At 43.1% G+C, this 14,170-nt stretch overlaps 1 protein-coding gene across 1 annotated transcript in view; it reads right to left on the bottom strand.

The window, feature by feature from the left end:
- Positions 1-7,520: 7,520 nt before the first annotated feature.
- LOC123020557 (desmoglein-2-like) overlaps positions 7,521-14,170 on the bottom strand; it is a 38,112-nt gene continuing 31,462 nt past the window's right edge. The window contains exons 14-15 of the mRNA XM_044424429.1: positions 12,920-13,264; positions 7,521-11,028 (exon numbers count right to left, since the gene is read on the bottom strand). Of these exons, the coding sequence (XP_044280364.1) occupies positions 10,114-11,028; positions 12,920-13,264 (1,260 nt within the window). The 3' untranslated portion in view covers positions 7,521-10,113. The remainder of the gene's footprint in view (positions 11,029-12,919; positions 13,265-14,170) is intronic.

Genomic DNA, 14,170 nt, shown 5'->3' on the forward strand with positions numbered 1-14,170 from the left:
AACTTGGCTCAACAATACTAGAAGTCAGAAGGTTTGTTGAAGATCACAAGATCTTGAATCTGAGTCAAGAATGTACTGTGGCTGCAGAAAAAGCAAGTGCTCCTTTGGACTGTATTAATAGAAGTATAGCTTCCAAGTCATGTAAAATACTACCCCCTCTCAATTCAGCACTGATTGGGCCCCATCTTGAGTATAGTGTCCAGATACAGGCAAACTGGAAAAGTTAGGAGAAGGGCAACAAAGATGATGAAGGGACTGGAACAAAAGTCCCATGAGAAGAGATTGAAAGAACTGGGCATGTTGGCTTGGAGATATGATAGCACTCTTCAAATACTTGAATGGCTGTCACACAGAGGGAGTCAGCATCTCTTCTCAATCTTGCCAGAGTGCAGGACGCAGAATAATAAGCTCTGGTTATAGGAAGCCACTTTCCAGCTGGATATTAGGAAAAAATTCTGACTTCTAGAGCAGTATATCAGTGGAATCAATTATCTAGGGTGGACGTGGGCTTTCCCACACTGGAGGCAGCTGGACAGCTACCTGTCAGGGATGCTTTAATTTGGAGTCCTGCACAGAGCAGAGGTTTGGACTTGATGGCCTTATAGGCCCCTTCTAACTCTACTAGTCTATGAATGTATGATTCATTTAAGAGAAAGCCAAGATAGATGAGACACTGAAGATCAGGCACCAGTACTCCCATCATTAATTGTAAAAAATGGGAGGGCAATTTGAGTGACAACCATGATACCAGCTTCCTACGTGCTGTTTTTCTAAGGAAGATCACTTCTCCTTGAGATGGAACAAATAACAGGATAATAGTTTTCATTGGAAAAAATGGCATATGCAGGGGAAGAGTTAAAACACCAGTTTAGATTTGACTCACTCCTCCTCCCTCTGGCCATTCCCCCCTTCCCTATTTTAAACAATTGATATCAAATCACAGCTTTCCATTGTCTCATGTAGTTTGGTGCAACTCTTTCTTTAAGTTCCCGGACTCATTTATTGACTTGCTATACTTGCCTTTTATGTCCTGTTCTTTCCACGATCCCAAATGGCAAAACAATGCTCCATTCATGATTTCAAATCCTCCCTTTCTTGCTTTTGCAGTGCAGGTTTGCCTCTCTCTAGCAGACTGAATGCCATTTCTGATTGATTTTTCTGTGCCAGGTTCCACTTGTACTTTCTTGTTCTTCTTGAACTTTTACTCAGTTTGAAAATGCTAAATCTCTGAGAAGCAATCAAATCAGCTCAGCTGCAGAAGGCAACGAACTTGCAAATATTAAAAAAGGATTAGAGCTATTGGTGGAGGGTACGGATTGGTGTTTTTGTTTTAGAACTAAGAAAGGGTTTCTGATGTAAACTTTAAGGCATAAAGAAGGAATTATGAAGCACAAGTGAGTTAAGGAATGGAAGAAGTTATATAGTGCAATCGAATTAATAGCTAAAGAGCCACCTCTTTTACTCAATTCATATAAACATATGCATAGAGCTTTTTTGGGTCAGCTATTTCCATACTACAGCAATCCCCCATTTTGGACTGGATCCAGGAGCTGTCTTCCACAAGAAAGGGTCTGCTTGGAGAGGGTTTCCACACCAGATTTATGGGGATTCTCTCCTTCCTCTTCCTCTTCCTCTTCCTCTTCCCCTCCCCCTCCCACTCCCCCTTGGCTAGTGCATGGGATCTGGTCTCAGGTCTGCTGATGCCCCTTTGTGTTCCAAATGTCATGTGTGCTCAAGACATATGTGTCCATTTCTAGATGCTTTTAAATCTCTGTTTTCCAGTTCACCCTTTTTCCTGGCGGAAGGAGGGAGGTGCTGTTGCTGCATCACAAGCAAAAGGATACCACAGTCAATATTCTAGTGCTCCTTTGTGTCAGTGGAACAAGCCACTTCCCTAATGGGGATATTGTGCTTCTGTCTAGAATGAGATTGGTCAGTGGTGCTCCGAGGGTGACCCACTGATATACCCCAATCTGGAAATGAGCTTTTCTGCTTGTTCCTGGGGGAATCCTAAGAACCACAAGAGCCCTGTGGCCCAAGCACTTGCTTCTGACCCTGCTGATACAAATGAAGCAGCAGAAATAGAGCAGTGCTATAGGATACTGTCCTCTGGTTACATGTGATATTCAGCATCCATGCTTGTAGGGTAACGGACAGTTTTGTCCTGCAGCCTGAGTGCTGGGGGAATGGGGAGAAGAATTTGCAAACCAAATCTCACTCTGGTGAAATGTGCCTTTGCAGAGAAATAAATAAATCAGTCTTGCTGGCTTCAGTGTGTAAGTCCGTTGCTAAGTGCCACACAAAGAAGATTAACAGATCATAAATTGAATTAGATTGGCTAACGGTATGATTGTGTAATTATAAATTTCATTTACTATTTTCAGTTCCTCCTCTGGTGGTCAGCTTGATTTCTCTATTCATTGCTTGTGTGATTATTGCATGAGATGGTGTCTTAGCCCTCTTGCTTTGTTTGGAAAAGGAATATGAGGCCACCAGGCCTTTAAAAACTCCAGCTGTGTTGCTATACTTGCCTGGAGCTTATGGAGGTAGAATGTCAGTTTGCCTAATGCTGCAATGCATGTAAAACTGAAATCTTATTCCTAACAGGCCTAACTTTGCATGCTTGTGTATGTCTCTGGTCAGGCTACCTTTCTGAACGGCCCATCAAATCATACTGCAGGTGGGGAGGAAGAATAGCTTGTTCTAGTTGACTCCTTTCCATAATATCTAGCTCATTCATATGACTCCAAAATCTTTAAACCATAGATGGGGAAAATGTAGTCTTCCAAATGTTGCTGGATATGTGGATGTGGCTCGCCACTTGCCTTGTGCCTGATTCCCATTCCCTTTTGGGATTGGTGAATGCCTACACGTGCATTTTAAGCATGATCACATATTCAGAAATTTTGAGATATTTTAGATGGAAGTGTGCTTATATTCCTTCTGGTGATAACATTTGCAGTTGTGAACAGATAATGTGCATATATTTTGCAAGTGAATATGAAATTCTCATACATCCATTTCAGGCAATTGGAGTCCAGCAACTAGAGATCCATGGATTCCTCACCTTTGCAGAAATGCTGTTGTACCCCCACTTTTAGAGAATAGTAGGTTTGCTTTGAGCAAACTCATGATGACCAACTTAATTTCCATGGATTTCAATGAGCCTTCTCTTGGTTGAAAGTCTAGATCCAGCCCAAGGTCAAACCATACAAAACTAGTGAAGCGAGGGATGACAACACACACACACATGTGCACGCACGAGCACGCGCACACACACACACAGTTCCCTGAAGGGTGTGAACTGGAAGGAAAAAGATGGCATCACTTGACCACATGATACACACAACAGAGAACTCTAATGGAATCTTTAAAAACTAGTCACACCTTCATGGTAAAAGCCTTCAAAGGCCATATGCTTGAGGTGTTTGCCTTAGCTGGCAAATATGCAGATAAAGGCACCAATAGTTCATCAAAAAGTCTTCAGAAAGATGCTCAACATGTGAAGCTGTTGAGGTGGAATTAATCTGTGAATTCACCTTGACCAGGTTTCGACTCAAGAAATCCCAGGAGTAGTTGGGAAACTATAGCAAGTAATTGTCTCTCTGCAAGCAACCTTGTGGACATTGTTTAACTTGCTTCACCAAATCATCACTGTTTGGAGGTTGTTCACTTCCACTCGGATAGTTTACTTTTTGGCTGAACTTTGTTTTCTTTAATGTAACCCATCTACATCTTGGATTACTGGCTTTCCTGATCTCACTTTGTAACAACGTTCCCCTCCACTTCCCAGTTGTTCTGTCTGCATTCATAGACTCAAAGGAGGCAGCTTTGTAGGTTGCCCAAAGCAATCCATGCAAGGTGCAAGAAATCCAGCAAATTAACATCTCAGCTATGCTTTAAGACAGCAATTGCTATTGTCATAAATGCACCAACAGAGGGCCATAACACTTCTCTCAGGTGCACGATCTCTCTCTCTCTCTCTCTCTCTCTCTCTCTCTCTCTCTCTCTCTCTCTCCATAGGACATGTGTGATGCCCTTCATTCTCTCCCATCAAATATATGAAGATGCCTCCACTGTAGGTGGAGGATTAGATGATAAAGGCAGGTTGCTTACCTGTAACTGTCGTTCTTCGAGTGGTCATCCATAAATTCACACACCAATGGGGCTTGACACACAGTGTAGGCCTCATCCCATGGAAACTTCCATAGCTGGTCACCATGGAGTGGGTGGGAGCAGGGACCGCCCTGCCCTCTGAGTGGTACATAGGCAGTGGCTCCCACCCATTCCCTCAGTGCCTGAAGACCGTGCTGTCCTAGGCATGCGAGGGATCCGAGCACCATGTATGGATCGGCTATAGTGCCTTGCCCTGGCCCGTATGGGGCGGAAGCTGATGATAGCCAGCAGGGCGGAGGGTGGGTTGTGTGACTACATGGATGACCACTTGAAGAACAACAGTTACAGGTAAGCAACCTGCCTTTCTTCTTCATGGTCTCCATGCAAATCACGCACCAATGGGGCAATTAGCAAGCTGGCCCCTCAGGAGGAGGGAGGCTATCATCATTGCAGTATAGAAGACAGGGCGGCCCTTCCAAAAGTGCAGTCCTGTCTGGCTGGTAGTAGCGCACAAAGGTAGATGGTGTGGACCATGTTGCTGCCTGCAAATTTCCTGAAGGGGAATGCCAGCCAGTAGAGCAGTGGATGTGGCCGGGGCACGCGTGGAGTACGCCCGTGGCTGTCCAGTTATTGGGATCTTGGTCATCTCATAGGTGAGGGTGATGGAGTTGGAGACCCATTTGGATAGTCTCTGGCTGGAGACAGCTTCCCTGGCTTTGGGGCCCTCATAGCAAATGAGGAGGCACTCTGAGCAGCGGATGGTCTCAGTCCTGGACCTGTAGTAGGCAAGGGGCCCTTTTGACATCTAGTAGATGCAGGGTGGCCTCAATGGGAGTGGACGGGTTGGGGAAGAAGCCAGGCAGGATGATGTCCTGGTTCAGGTGGAATGAAGATGTCACCTTTGGGATGAAGCTAGGGTCTGGACAAAGTACAACCCTGTCCCTGTGGAACGTCATGAAGGAAGTGTCGATATGAAGGGCTGCTAGCTTGCTGGCACGTCGGGCTGATGTAATGGTCACCAGGAAGGCAGTCTTCCAGGACAGGAGCCTAAGGTCTGTTGTGGCCATCAGTTTGAAGGGCCTCTTTGTGAAGGCCAGCAGGACTACAGAGAGGCTCCAAGAGAGAAAGAAAAAAATAAATGGCAAAGCGTTTAATTTGGAGAGGTCCAATCCAGAGAGCGAAGCCCAGTGTGGTCGAAAAGGAACTGAGGGAATGGGTGGGAACCGCAGCCTATGTACCACTCAGAGGGCAGGGCGGTCCCTGCTCCTGCCCATTTCATGGTGACCAGCTCTGAAAGTTTCCACCGGATGAGGCCTACACTTCGTGTCAAGCCCCATTGGTGTGTGATTCGCATGGTGACCACAAAGAACGGTCTTTCTTTCTTCAAGTGTTCACTTCTTCTATCTGCTTTCACAGTGCGGCAATTCCTTTTTTTGTTTTATTTTGTCTTAACTGCTAAAGACTGCTCTAACAAACCTAGCATGTACAGGCAGTGTCATTTGTTTTTCTTTTTGCCTTCAAAAACAGATTGTTTCTTACATGTAGTTGTGTATTGCAAACGTCTAGGCTGGTCTTCCCTAGCCTGGTATTGTTGAGTTGTTTTGAACTACAACCTTCACACTAGCTGGGGCTGATGGAGTCAAAGTCCAAAGCTTCTGGAGGGCGTCAGACTGAGAAAGGCTGTTTTGTGGCAGAGCTATGCAGAAACTCAGCTTTCATCTGGGCAATGGTAACTTTTGCAAATGTGATGACTGTGCCATCTAGTGGCATGAAATAACATGTACAAAGAAAAGTGTTGGGACAAGAGATTTGGATTGGAAATAATTTGGATTTAGCAATATCCCTTTCTACTTGATTTTGGGCAAATTTAGTTTCATCCAAATCTTAAAATATGAAATATTTAAATCTTAGATCTACAAGATCTGAAAGCTGGTACTATGCTTTTCTTCATCCCACAGGCATAATAAAAAACAGGTGAACTAAACTACACTGACAGAAACAGGAAAGCTTGGGAATCCTTAGAAAATTACTGATTTCTGCTGTTTAGTTAACACATGACACATGAAATGGAAAGCCCATGATTTGGTCTCCCGGTGTCATTTTTGTTTTCACAAAGCAGCAAGACGGGTGTGCGCACGCCCCTTCCTGGATCAGGGTCATTGCATAAAAGAACGACCTTTCTCCACTATACGAAATTTTCAGCTGCCTCCCACTTGGCAGCCTGTAATTAGCTGGAGAAAGACCCATAGGCACTCATAACTGTTGCTGTCCATTCCCACCTCCACAGCTAGCTGCAGCTGTGGTACATGTGATTTGCACAATGGGTACATGCCAACCTATGCCCTACACCCAGATCCTAAATGTGATCCTTCATGGCTGCTTCTGGAAGGGAAAAGTTGGGAGACACAATGGCAGATCTCCTGTGTCCTTGACCTATAGTTTTGGTGATGCAGAAAAGTTGAGGACTCCATCAGGTTGCTGCATTTGCACAGCCCCCAGCCCTGGCCCTGCAGCACCACATCATGAGGAGCCATAGCTAAGTGGTAGAGAATGTGCTCTGCATACAGGAGGTCCCAGGTTCAACCCTGGCATCTACAGGCTGGGCAGGAAAAATCTCCGGAGAACTGCTGCCAACAAGCATTGGCAATGCTGGGCTAGATGGACTGATGGTCTGCCTCAGTGTAAGGCAATTTCCTATGTTCTTAAGGACATTTCTCGACAGAATGGTCTTGTGAATGTTGTGTGTACTGGATTGGTGTATGCTGGTCTTCGAATAGCATCTAGTCCAAAGCCTCCCTTCTCCCTTTTACTGCACAATTCCTAGAGATATGACTGAGGAAAATGTATGTGCACCCCCTTTGCCTAGCAAGCCCCACTACGTTCCCTTGGACAGACTCCCACCTATGAACCATTACGTCGAGTAAGCCCCATTGAACAAAGTGACAGATGGCAAAGTAAACATGAATGATAGCCACCCCACCCCCTCAACATACATAGCCAGCCATAGGCTTATCACAAAGCAGAGAACTCGACCCCTGTCTCAACACTTCTATCAATAATTAACAAAATGTTCAGTTTGGTCTGTTTCTCATTAGAAAACTTCTTTCTCCTCTGTGTGCTTTTAAAGATAACAGAATACAGGCTTTGACTCCAATGACAAACTATTGCTAAGCCCACAATCTTAAACTCATTTACTTGTAAGCCAAGTCCTACTGAACTTAGTGGGACCCATTTCTGAGTAAACACTTTAAAAACCTGGGTGCCTGTCCCATTATGTGGTTTCAGTGGGTGCTGGTAGCAACTACTTACAGATTTGGCAGTGGCTTGGACTTTGCCATTACCCCCTTTTCCCAGATAAAGTAACTCAATGCCACAAGTTATTTCTTTTATTTGAAAATCTACAAAAAATTACACCAGAACCCGTCTGTTCTTCTAATATCAAATCAGTGCAAAACATAAACAATACTACTATGCTAAAGACCCTGAAAACTGTATTGCCCAGTCGAAAAGGTTATATCCCTATTCCAGATGGGAAGAATAGGGATTATCTGTAAATCCCTTGTGGTTTTGTATCAGTATGCATTTGTACCTCTTATAACCACCTACCACATAACTGCATTAAAAAACAGTATGCCTGATGTCCTTTTTGCCATTAAGATGCTCTTAAATGCCAGTTTTGTCCAAAAAGTAGAACATATTTACAATGTTATCTTATGCCCACTCTGCAGCACTCAGAAGGTCATGGGACAGTGTGGATTTGCAGTAACAGGGTCAGAAAAAAGCTGCATCTTCAGCACTGGGGATCTGCACTTGGGGTGCCTTTCCTACTTCACAGCCCACATAAAAATAACTGCTTTGGCTGTTTCTCTGAGGCTCTAAGGGTGACCTTGGAGAAGGGAGGCAGAAATGGTGGGGTTCGGGTAGATGCCACCAAGATATAATGGATCCATGGTGGTGCCTCAGCCTGTGCTTCTCCTGCTCCAACATGCCGCACTTAGCCAAAATTGGCTGTGGAGTGGGAAAGCTGTTCCGCTCCCACTCCGCACAGCATGCCTGCAATCCTCTAAAATCAGAGTGTTATAGGCAGCCCGTGGGACTGTGACCAACAAGTGCTGTCCAAGAGTCAGAATGCATTTATCCTGATATGTTCAAGTAGGCATGTTATATACAAAAGGAAAGAGGGAAAGTGGCTAGCTGGAGTTATCACACTTAGCAGCCCAAAGCCTTTACAAAATGTATGATGCAAACCATAAAAAGCGTATGATGGATCCTGCTGTAGGCCTGTGCAATTGGGGTAGCAGAAGCGAACTTTCTCACCCTCTTATCCCCAGGAGCCCCTCTAGCCCACTAAATATGGTCAGAGAACCTTGCCTGATGAGTTGGATAGGAGTTTGAACCCAGTTCGTCATTGTCCAAGTCCTATATTCTTTCCACTATACCCCACTATACTGAAGTACTGCTTGACGTCCTGTGAAAAATGCAACTCTAAGGCAGCCTGGAGATGCTCACACAGGATGTTTTCATGTATGTGAGTTTTCCATGTATTTTAATGGATGAAGCCAATATGCATTCACAGATGAACATACAGCTCATATACCTCCACTGAAATGAAGGAGGGTAGCCCTGAACCTTTGGTAGTTCTATGGATATAATGGAAGTCTTGTGCTCATATCAGATTCAAAAATCTAATTTAAGTTTATAATTCAAGTTTTGTGGTGCTCTGCACAAGCGACTGAAGCTAGATATGCATATGGCAAAAGGAGTCCTGTATCTGTTATGAATACAAGACTCACCTAGATGGAACTCCAGATTTGTTCAGTTCAGCCTCCTCTGCACACACTGCACACTGCTGCATTTTGTTGCAATTCTACCTGTCCTTTGTAATACTTACTGCTGTTTCAGATACTCTCAGAAATGATGTGATAGCCTGTTCAAATACAATGTTTCCAAAATATTTGCATACAGATAAATCAAGCTTATCTTTGAAGTGGGTAACAAATATGTGAAACAAGATTAGACTGGATTCTCATGTTCACTCCACCTCTTTTAAAATTTATCTTTGTGTTTAGGCATGTGAAAATCTGTGGGAGCATTTTTTTGTTTTTTTAAAGCACTAGAAATGAAGTGAGATACTCTTTTTAAGTAGCATGCATATTTTCTACTGCCATTAAATAGCCTGTTAAAACAGCCTTAAAGTTGCACTCCAGAAAACACTTAGTAGGCAGTAAGTCCCATTGAACGCATTGGGATTTACTTCTGAACAAACATGCTTAAAACTGCACTGTGAAAAAAATTAACTTTGAAGGCAATATGTTTCATTGTTGGATTAGAATACAATGGCCTTGGGCTACAATGCCAAACACACTTACTGGGGAATAACTCTAATAAACTCATTGAAATTTAATTCTGAAACAACACATTAAAGAACCACATTACAGGTTAGTGAAGAATAGCAATTTAAAGTTTGCTGTATAATGAGCTGAATCAACTGAACATGGTTTACAGCTCCACAGCTTGAGTAGTGCCTTGTAGTACTTTTTTTTAAAAAGAACTGTACAATCCTAGGAAATATAACACAGAAATAAGTATTGCTATGTTCAATGGGCCTTACTCCTTAGTAAGTGTGTTTAGGGTTGAAATACTTTCTTTGGTTGTTATGGAGCTTTCTGTTATAGAGACTACTGTGAGGAAAGCAGATATAGCCATCCTTGAGAAAGCCATTAGTTAATCCAGGAGTGGGTAACTTGTTTTGGTCTGGGGCAGCATGTTGGCATGTAAGCAGGGCAAGAACCAAAAGTACATGTGTAACCTCTACAGAGGGATTCCAGAGAAGGGACAGATCCCTCTTCTCAGAAGCCTGAGTAGATTGTAGGCAAAGGACTTGTGAAATTAGCTGAGGGCTACATGCTCTCCTAGGGCTGCTGGCTGCTCATCTTTGCTTCAACCCTTTCAGTGGTCAACGTAAAATACAAAGGGTTGGTGGTGAGAACACACCACCTACGAGTGTGTGTACTGCACAGAGCTGTACTGTTTTACTGTTGAAGACTTGCTAATGGTAGACCCAGAGGAAAGGGCTTCCTGTGGGCCATCTTGCTTAAAGAAAGGGTCAGAGATAAGGATCTTCTCCTGTTTATCAGTGTCAGAATAAGTAGCTGCTTCTGCTGTGCTCCTCATCCCAGTGGTGGGAGCCAGCACCCTCTCAGTTACTACAACATTCTTTCCATCTGATAAATTGGGGATGCTTAAGGAAGCCTTTAGATCAGAGCTGGGTACAAGGACCCTCTCCCTTTCTCTGATAAGGACGTACTTTGAATCTGAGAGGTCTGGGAAACCTTGATCAGAACTGTCTAGCATATCGTGCCAGTCAGAAGTTGGGGCAAGTACCCTCTCTGTCACTACCACATTCTCCTTAAACTGAGAGTTAAGGATTTCTGTTGAGGGTCTTGCCTCATAAGAGGCCTCTGTCACTATACCACTGCTGCTACTAACCACAGGGTCAGGAATAGCTCTTACTGACACCTTGGTGACAGCCTCGGAACCTAAACCTCTTATAGTTTCAGGTACTTGGTAGCCTGGGCCTGAAGTATAAGTGAGTTGGGAACTGGAGATGTTCTGCTGATGTAAGTACTGTGCATCTGATTCATTCACTGCAGAATTAGGACTAGCGTCTTTACGGTTTAGAGAGCTGTGCTGTCCAACTTCCGTGACTATACGTTTGCCCAAGCAAATCTCTGCCAGAGTCTTAAATTTGTCACCCAAGTCATCCAGGAAATGGTCATCAAAGTCACCCTCAATAAAGCTGCAGCAGCCAACAGAGCCATGGAGAGAATCTTTTTCTTCATCCTGAGAGTAAACTAGTAGGCAATCTTTTGCAAGATGTGCTTCATCCTCATCAGCAAAAGCATCAGCTTTCTAAAACATAGAAGAACAAGAACTGTGAATATTCACATTTCAGAAGTCATAGTTTTCTTTAACTCAAACACCAGTTAACCACCAAAATTACATAAACATGTTCAAATTAGGCTTTAATCTAGAAACAGCATGGCTGCAAACCATGAACCACAAAAGTTCAAAGTCTGGCAGCAGGATTCCTGGAAGTTTAAAATCCTCTAGAACGGTTTCATTTTCTGAATTGCTGAACTTCCAGCCTTGTACACCAGCCTTCCCCAGTTCAGTGTCTTCCAGATGTTTTGGATTCCTATTCCTAAAAACCACAGACAGCATTGCTAATAACGAAGGATACTGGGAGTTGCAATCCAAAATATCTTGGGAGCACCAAGTTGGAGAAGGCTCTTCACATTAGTAATTCCTGACAATTTACTGATTACCAATTTTCTCTGCCCAGATCCCCCAAGATTTAAATGGTCTTTTCAGGTAAACTGTATAGATCATATGACACATTTTAAAATAATCATTGGTTATAGGCCAAGACCTTTTTATTCAAATAGTATTTTAGTAATCTTTAATATTTATAGTTTTTAATTGTGCAGCCAGTGTGTTTCCAAGTTTTAATTGTAATTGTACTTGTTTTATTTATTTATTGCTGTGAGCTGTCCCGAGGCTATGTAGCAAGGGGACGAAATAGAAAAACTTTAAACAAACAAACAAACAAACAAACAAATAAATGATTCCAATAAATTCTAGCTGGCAAACTGTACCAAACCATATTTTGAGTTTGTGTACACATTGGATATCACTTTGAGCAGCCTTTTCCAACTTGGTGCCACCAGATACTTTAGGTTGCATCTTTCATCAGCCTCAGCTAGCATGGCTAATGGTCAGAAATTATGGGAGCTGTACTCCAAAACATCTGGAAAACATCAGATGAGGCAAGCCTGACTTTGAAGGTCAAACTACTTTATGTTACAAGAGTACTGCATAGCTGAGCCTTTTTGTTTAACTTGATAGTAAATGTGCATAGTTTTGATTCGGACTTGGCAAGAAGGACTACACAGGGAGGAGTACATGTTCCCTCTGGTTTGCTTCTTTATGACATATGCAGATTAAAAAGAAGGACGTGTGTGTGGGGGGGAGTCTTGGTTGGAATCAATGGGAGTTCTGCTTTGTCATTTTAATTTTTTATATTTGAAGTATTAATAAAAGACAAAGAAAAATCCACCCATCTGGGCATGGAAGATGTAGTGAAGAATGTGAAGAAATCCACATTTTCAGGGATGGTGTGCCCTATCAGGACAAGTACTGATAGCATCATTTAATCCAACAAGTGTTATCAGTGATGCTTTTCCTTTTTTAAAAGTTGAGTGTGGCTATGTAGCAGTGGGCTTCTTTTCTGCAGCCGCATTTCCTCATAATGTTTCGCTTCAAATGATGCTACATCCTGACACAATATCATGTGACAGGTATTGTATTATCAACCATAACTCTCAACGGATGCTATGTGTAATTTGATGAGATGCATTACGGGGAAAATGGCAGATCACCAAGTCGTCATGAAGAAAGCCACTGCTGCTTGCACTTGCCAAGCTGCACGGTCAAAAATGGGGGGAACATGCTGAAATGCTATCGCTTGTCCACATCTCCTGAAAATAAGAACTTCTATCATCCATCCCCTCAGAAATCAATGAGTATGCCATGTCATTTTTATGTCCAGCAGGTGGAAGTGCAGAGGTGAGTCAGCATTTCTGGCTCAGCTCTGTGAGAAGAAGCGAGACGACACACACCAAACCAATCCTAAAAGAAGAGGGGGGATGTGTGTGTGAAAAATAAAAACTGCCCCACAATTTCAAAACGGTGACAATTGTGAATCAAGAGAGTGAGTTTCTCAAAGAGCATGGAGTCTTACATCACAGAAGTAACTCCTTAAGAATTCTTCAGTCATGGCGCCCCCGCTTTCCATCAGCATGCTTCTTCTGCCAGCCGTGATTGTGGCCCGTCCTTCGACCATGCCGCCTCCTGCGCTCATGCCCAACCCCCCTCCCGCCCCCTTGCCTCCAAGAGTGGCACTAGAAAGAAGATGCTGTGTCTCTTTCCACTGCCCATCCACAAACTTGCAGTGTTCTTTAGTCATGGAATAAGAGCCGCTGGCACCCGCCGATTTGCAGGCTGCTCCATCTGTCACTGCTGCTCCAACTCCCATGTTTGAGCCGGTGTTGTCCGATGCAGGAGAAGCAGTGAAGCTGAGGCCTAACTGTCAAAGGTAACAATAAAAATGGAATATTAAATGAAGAAGGCATGCTGAGACCAGCAAACAGAACACAGCAGTTGCTATCACAATTTTGTGCATTTCTTGTCTGGAGAAAAGAAATTTATAATAGCTGAGAACACTGGTAAAATTACCCAAAGGTATGGACACCTGCATTTCCCTCAAGCACTTTTCAGAGCAACAGCTCTAGCTGTAACCCTAACTCTAGCGACTTCCTGGTTCAGTGAGAATAACTGTGGATTAAACAGAGCTTCTCAGCTATTTTCCCTTCCCATTCACATCAGTACAGCTGTTCTGATTTTTTAAAATATTTTAAAATTAATTTTCAACCTAAAATACAACCAAGAAAAAATATACAACCAAAATAAAAACACAGAATTAACATACAGTTAAAATAAATCTTGACAATAGTGTGCCCTCTACCACCAGGACAATAGGACACATGTGACAGATAGAAAACTCATTCAGACATTCTTTCAGGACATTTCCCCCTTCCAAAATTGCAATGATTCTTTTGACAATTCAAATCCTTTCCCCCTTTTAGCACAAACTCAATAAAGGCACCCCAGATCTCATTAGACTTAGTCAGTGCATCTGTTCTGAAAAAAAATGAGAATAGCTTCTGCACAGCCTGATCCTGCCTATGTTCATCTGGGTTTAGTCCAGACTGTACAGAAGGAGAGCAGACACATTGAAATGAATGGGCCTTTAGATTGTCAAAGGGTCTGTTTTACATAGGATTAAACCTGAATTCAACTCCTGGGACCAACAAAGCAATTCTACACACATTTACTAAGAAGTAAGCCTCATTGATTTCAGAGGGATTTACACCCAAGTAATCCAGTAGGACTGTGGCCTATGTCCCATTGATTTCAATAGGATTCGCTACCA

Source organism: Varanus komodoensis, unplaced genomic scaffold, assembly GCF_004798865.1.
Source record: "Varanus komodoensis strain SLA01 unplaced genomic scaffold, ASM479886v1 scaffold14_1, whole genome shotgun sequence".
Taxonomy (NCBI): Eukaryota; Metazoa; Chordata; class Lepidosauria; order Squamata; family Varanidae; genus Varanus; species Varanus komodoensis.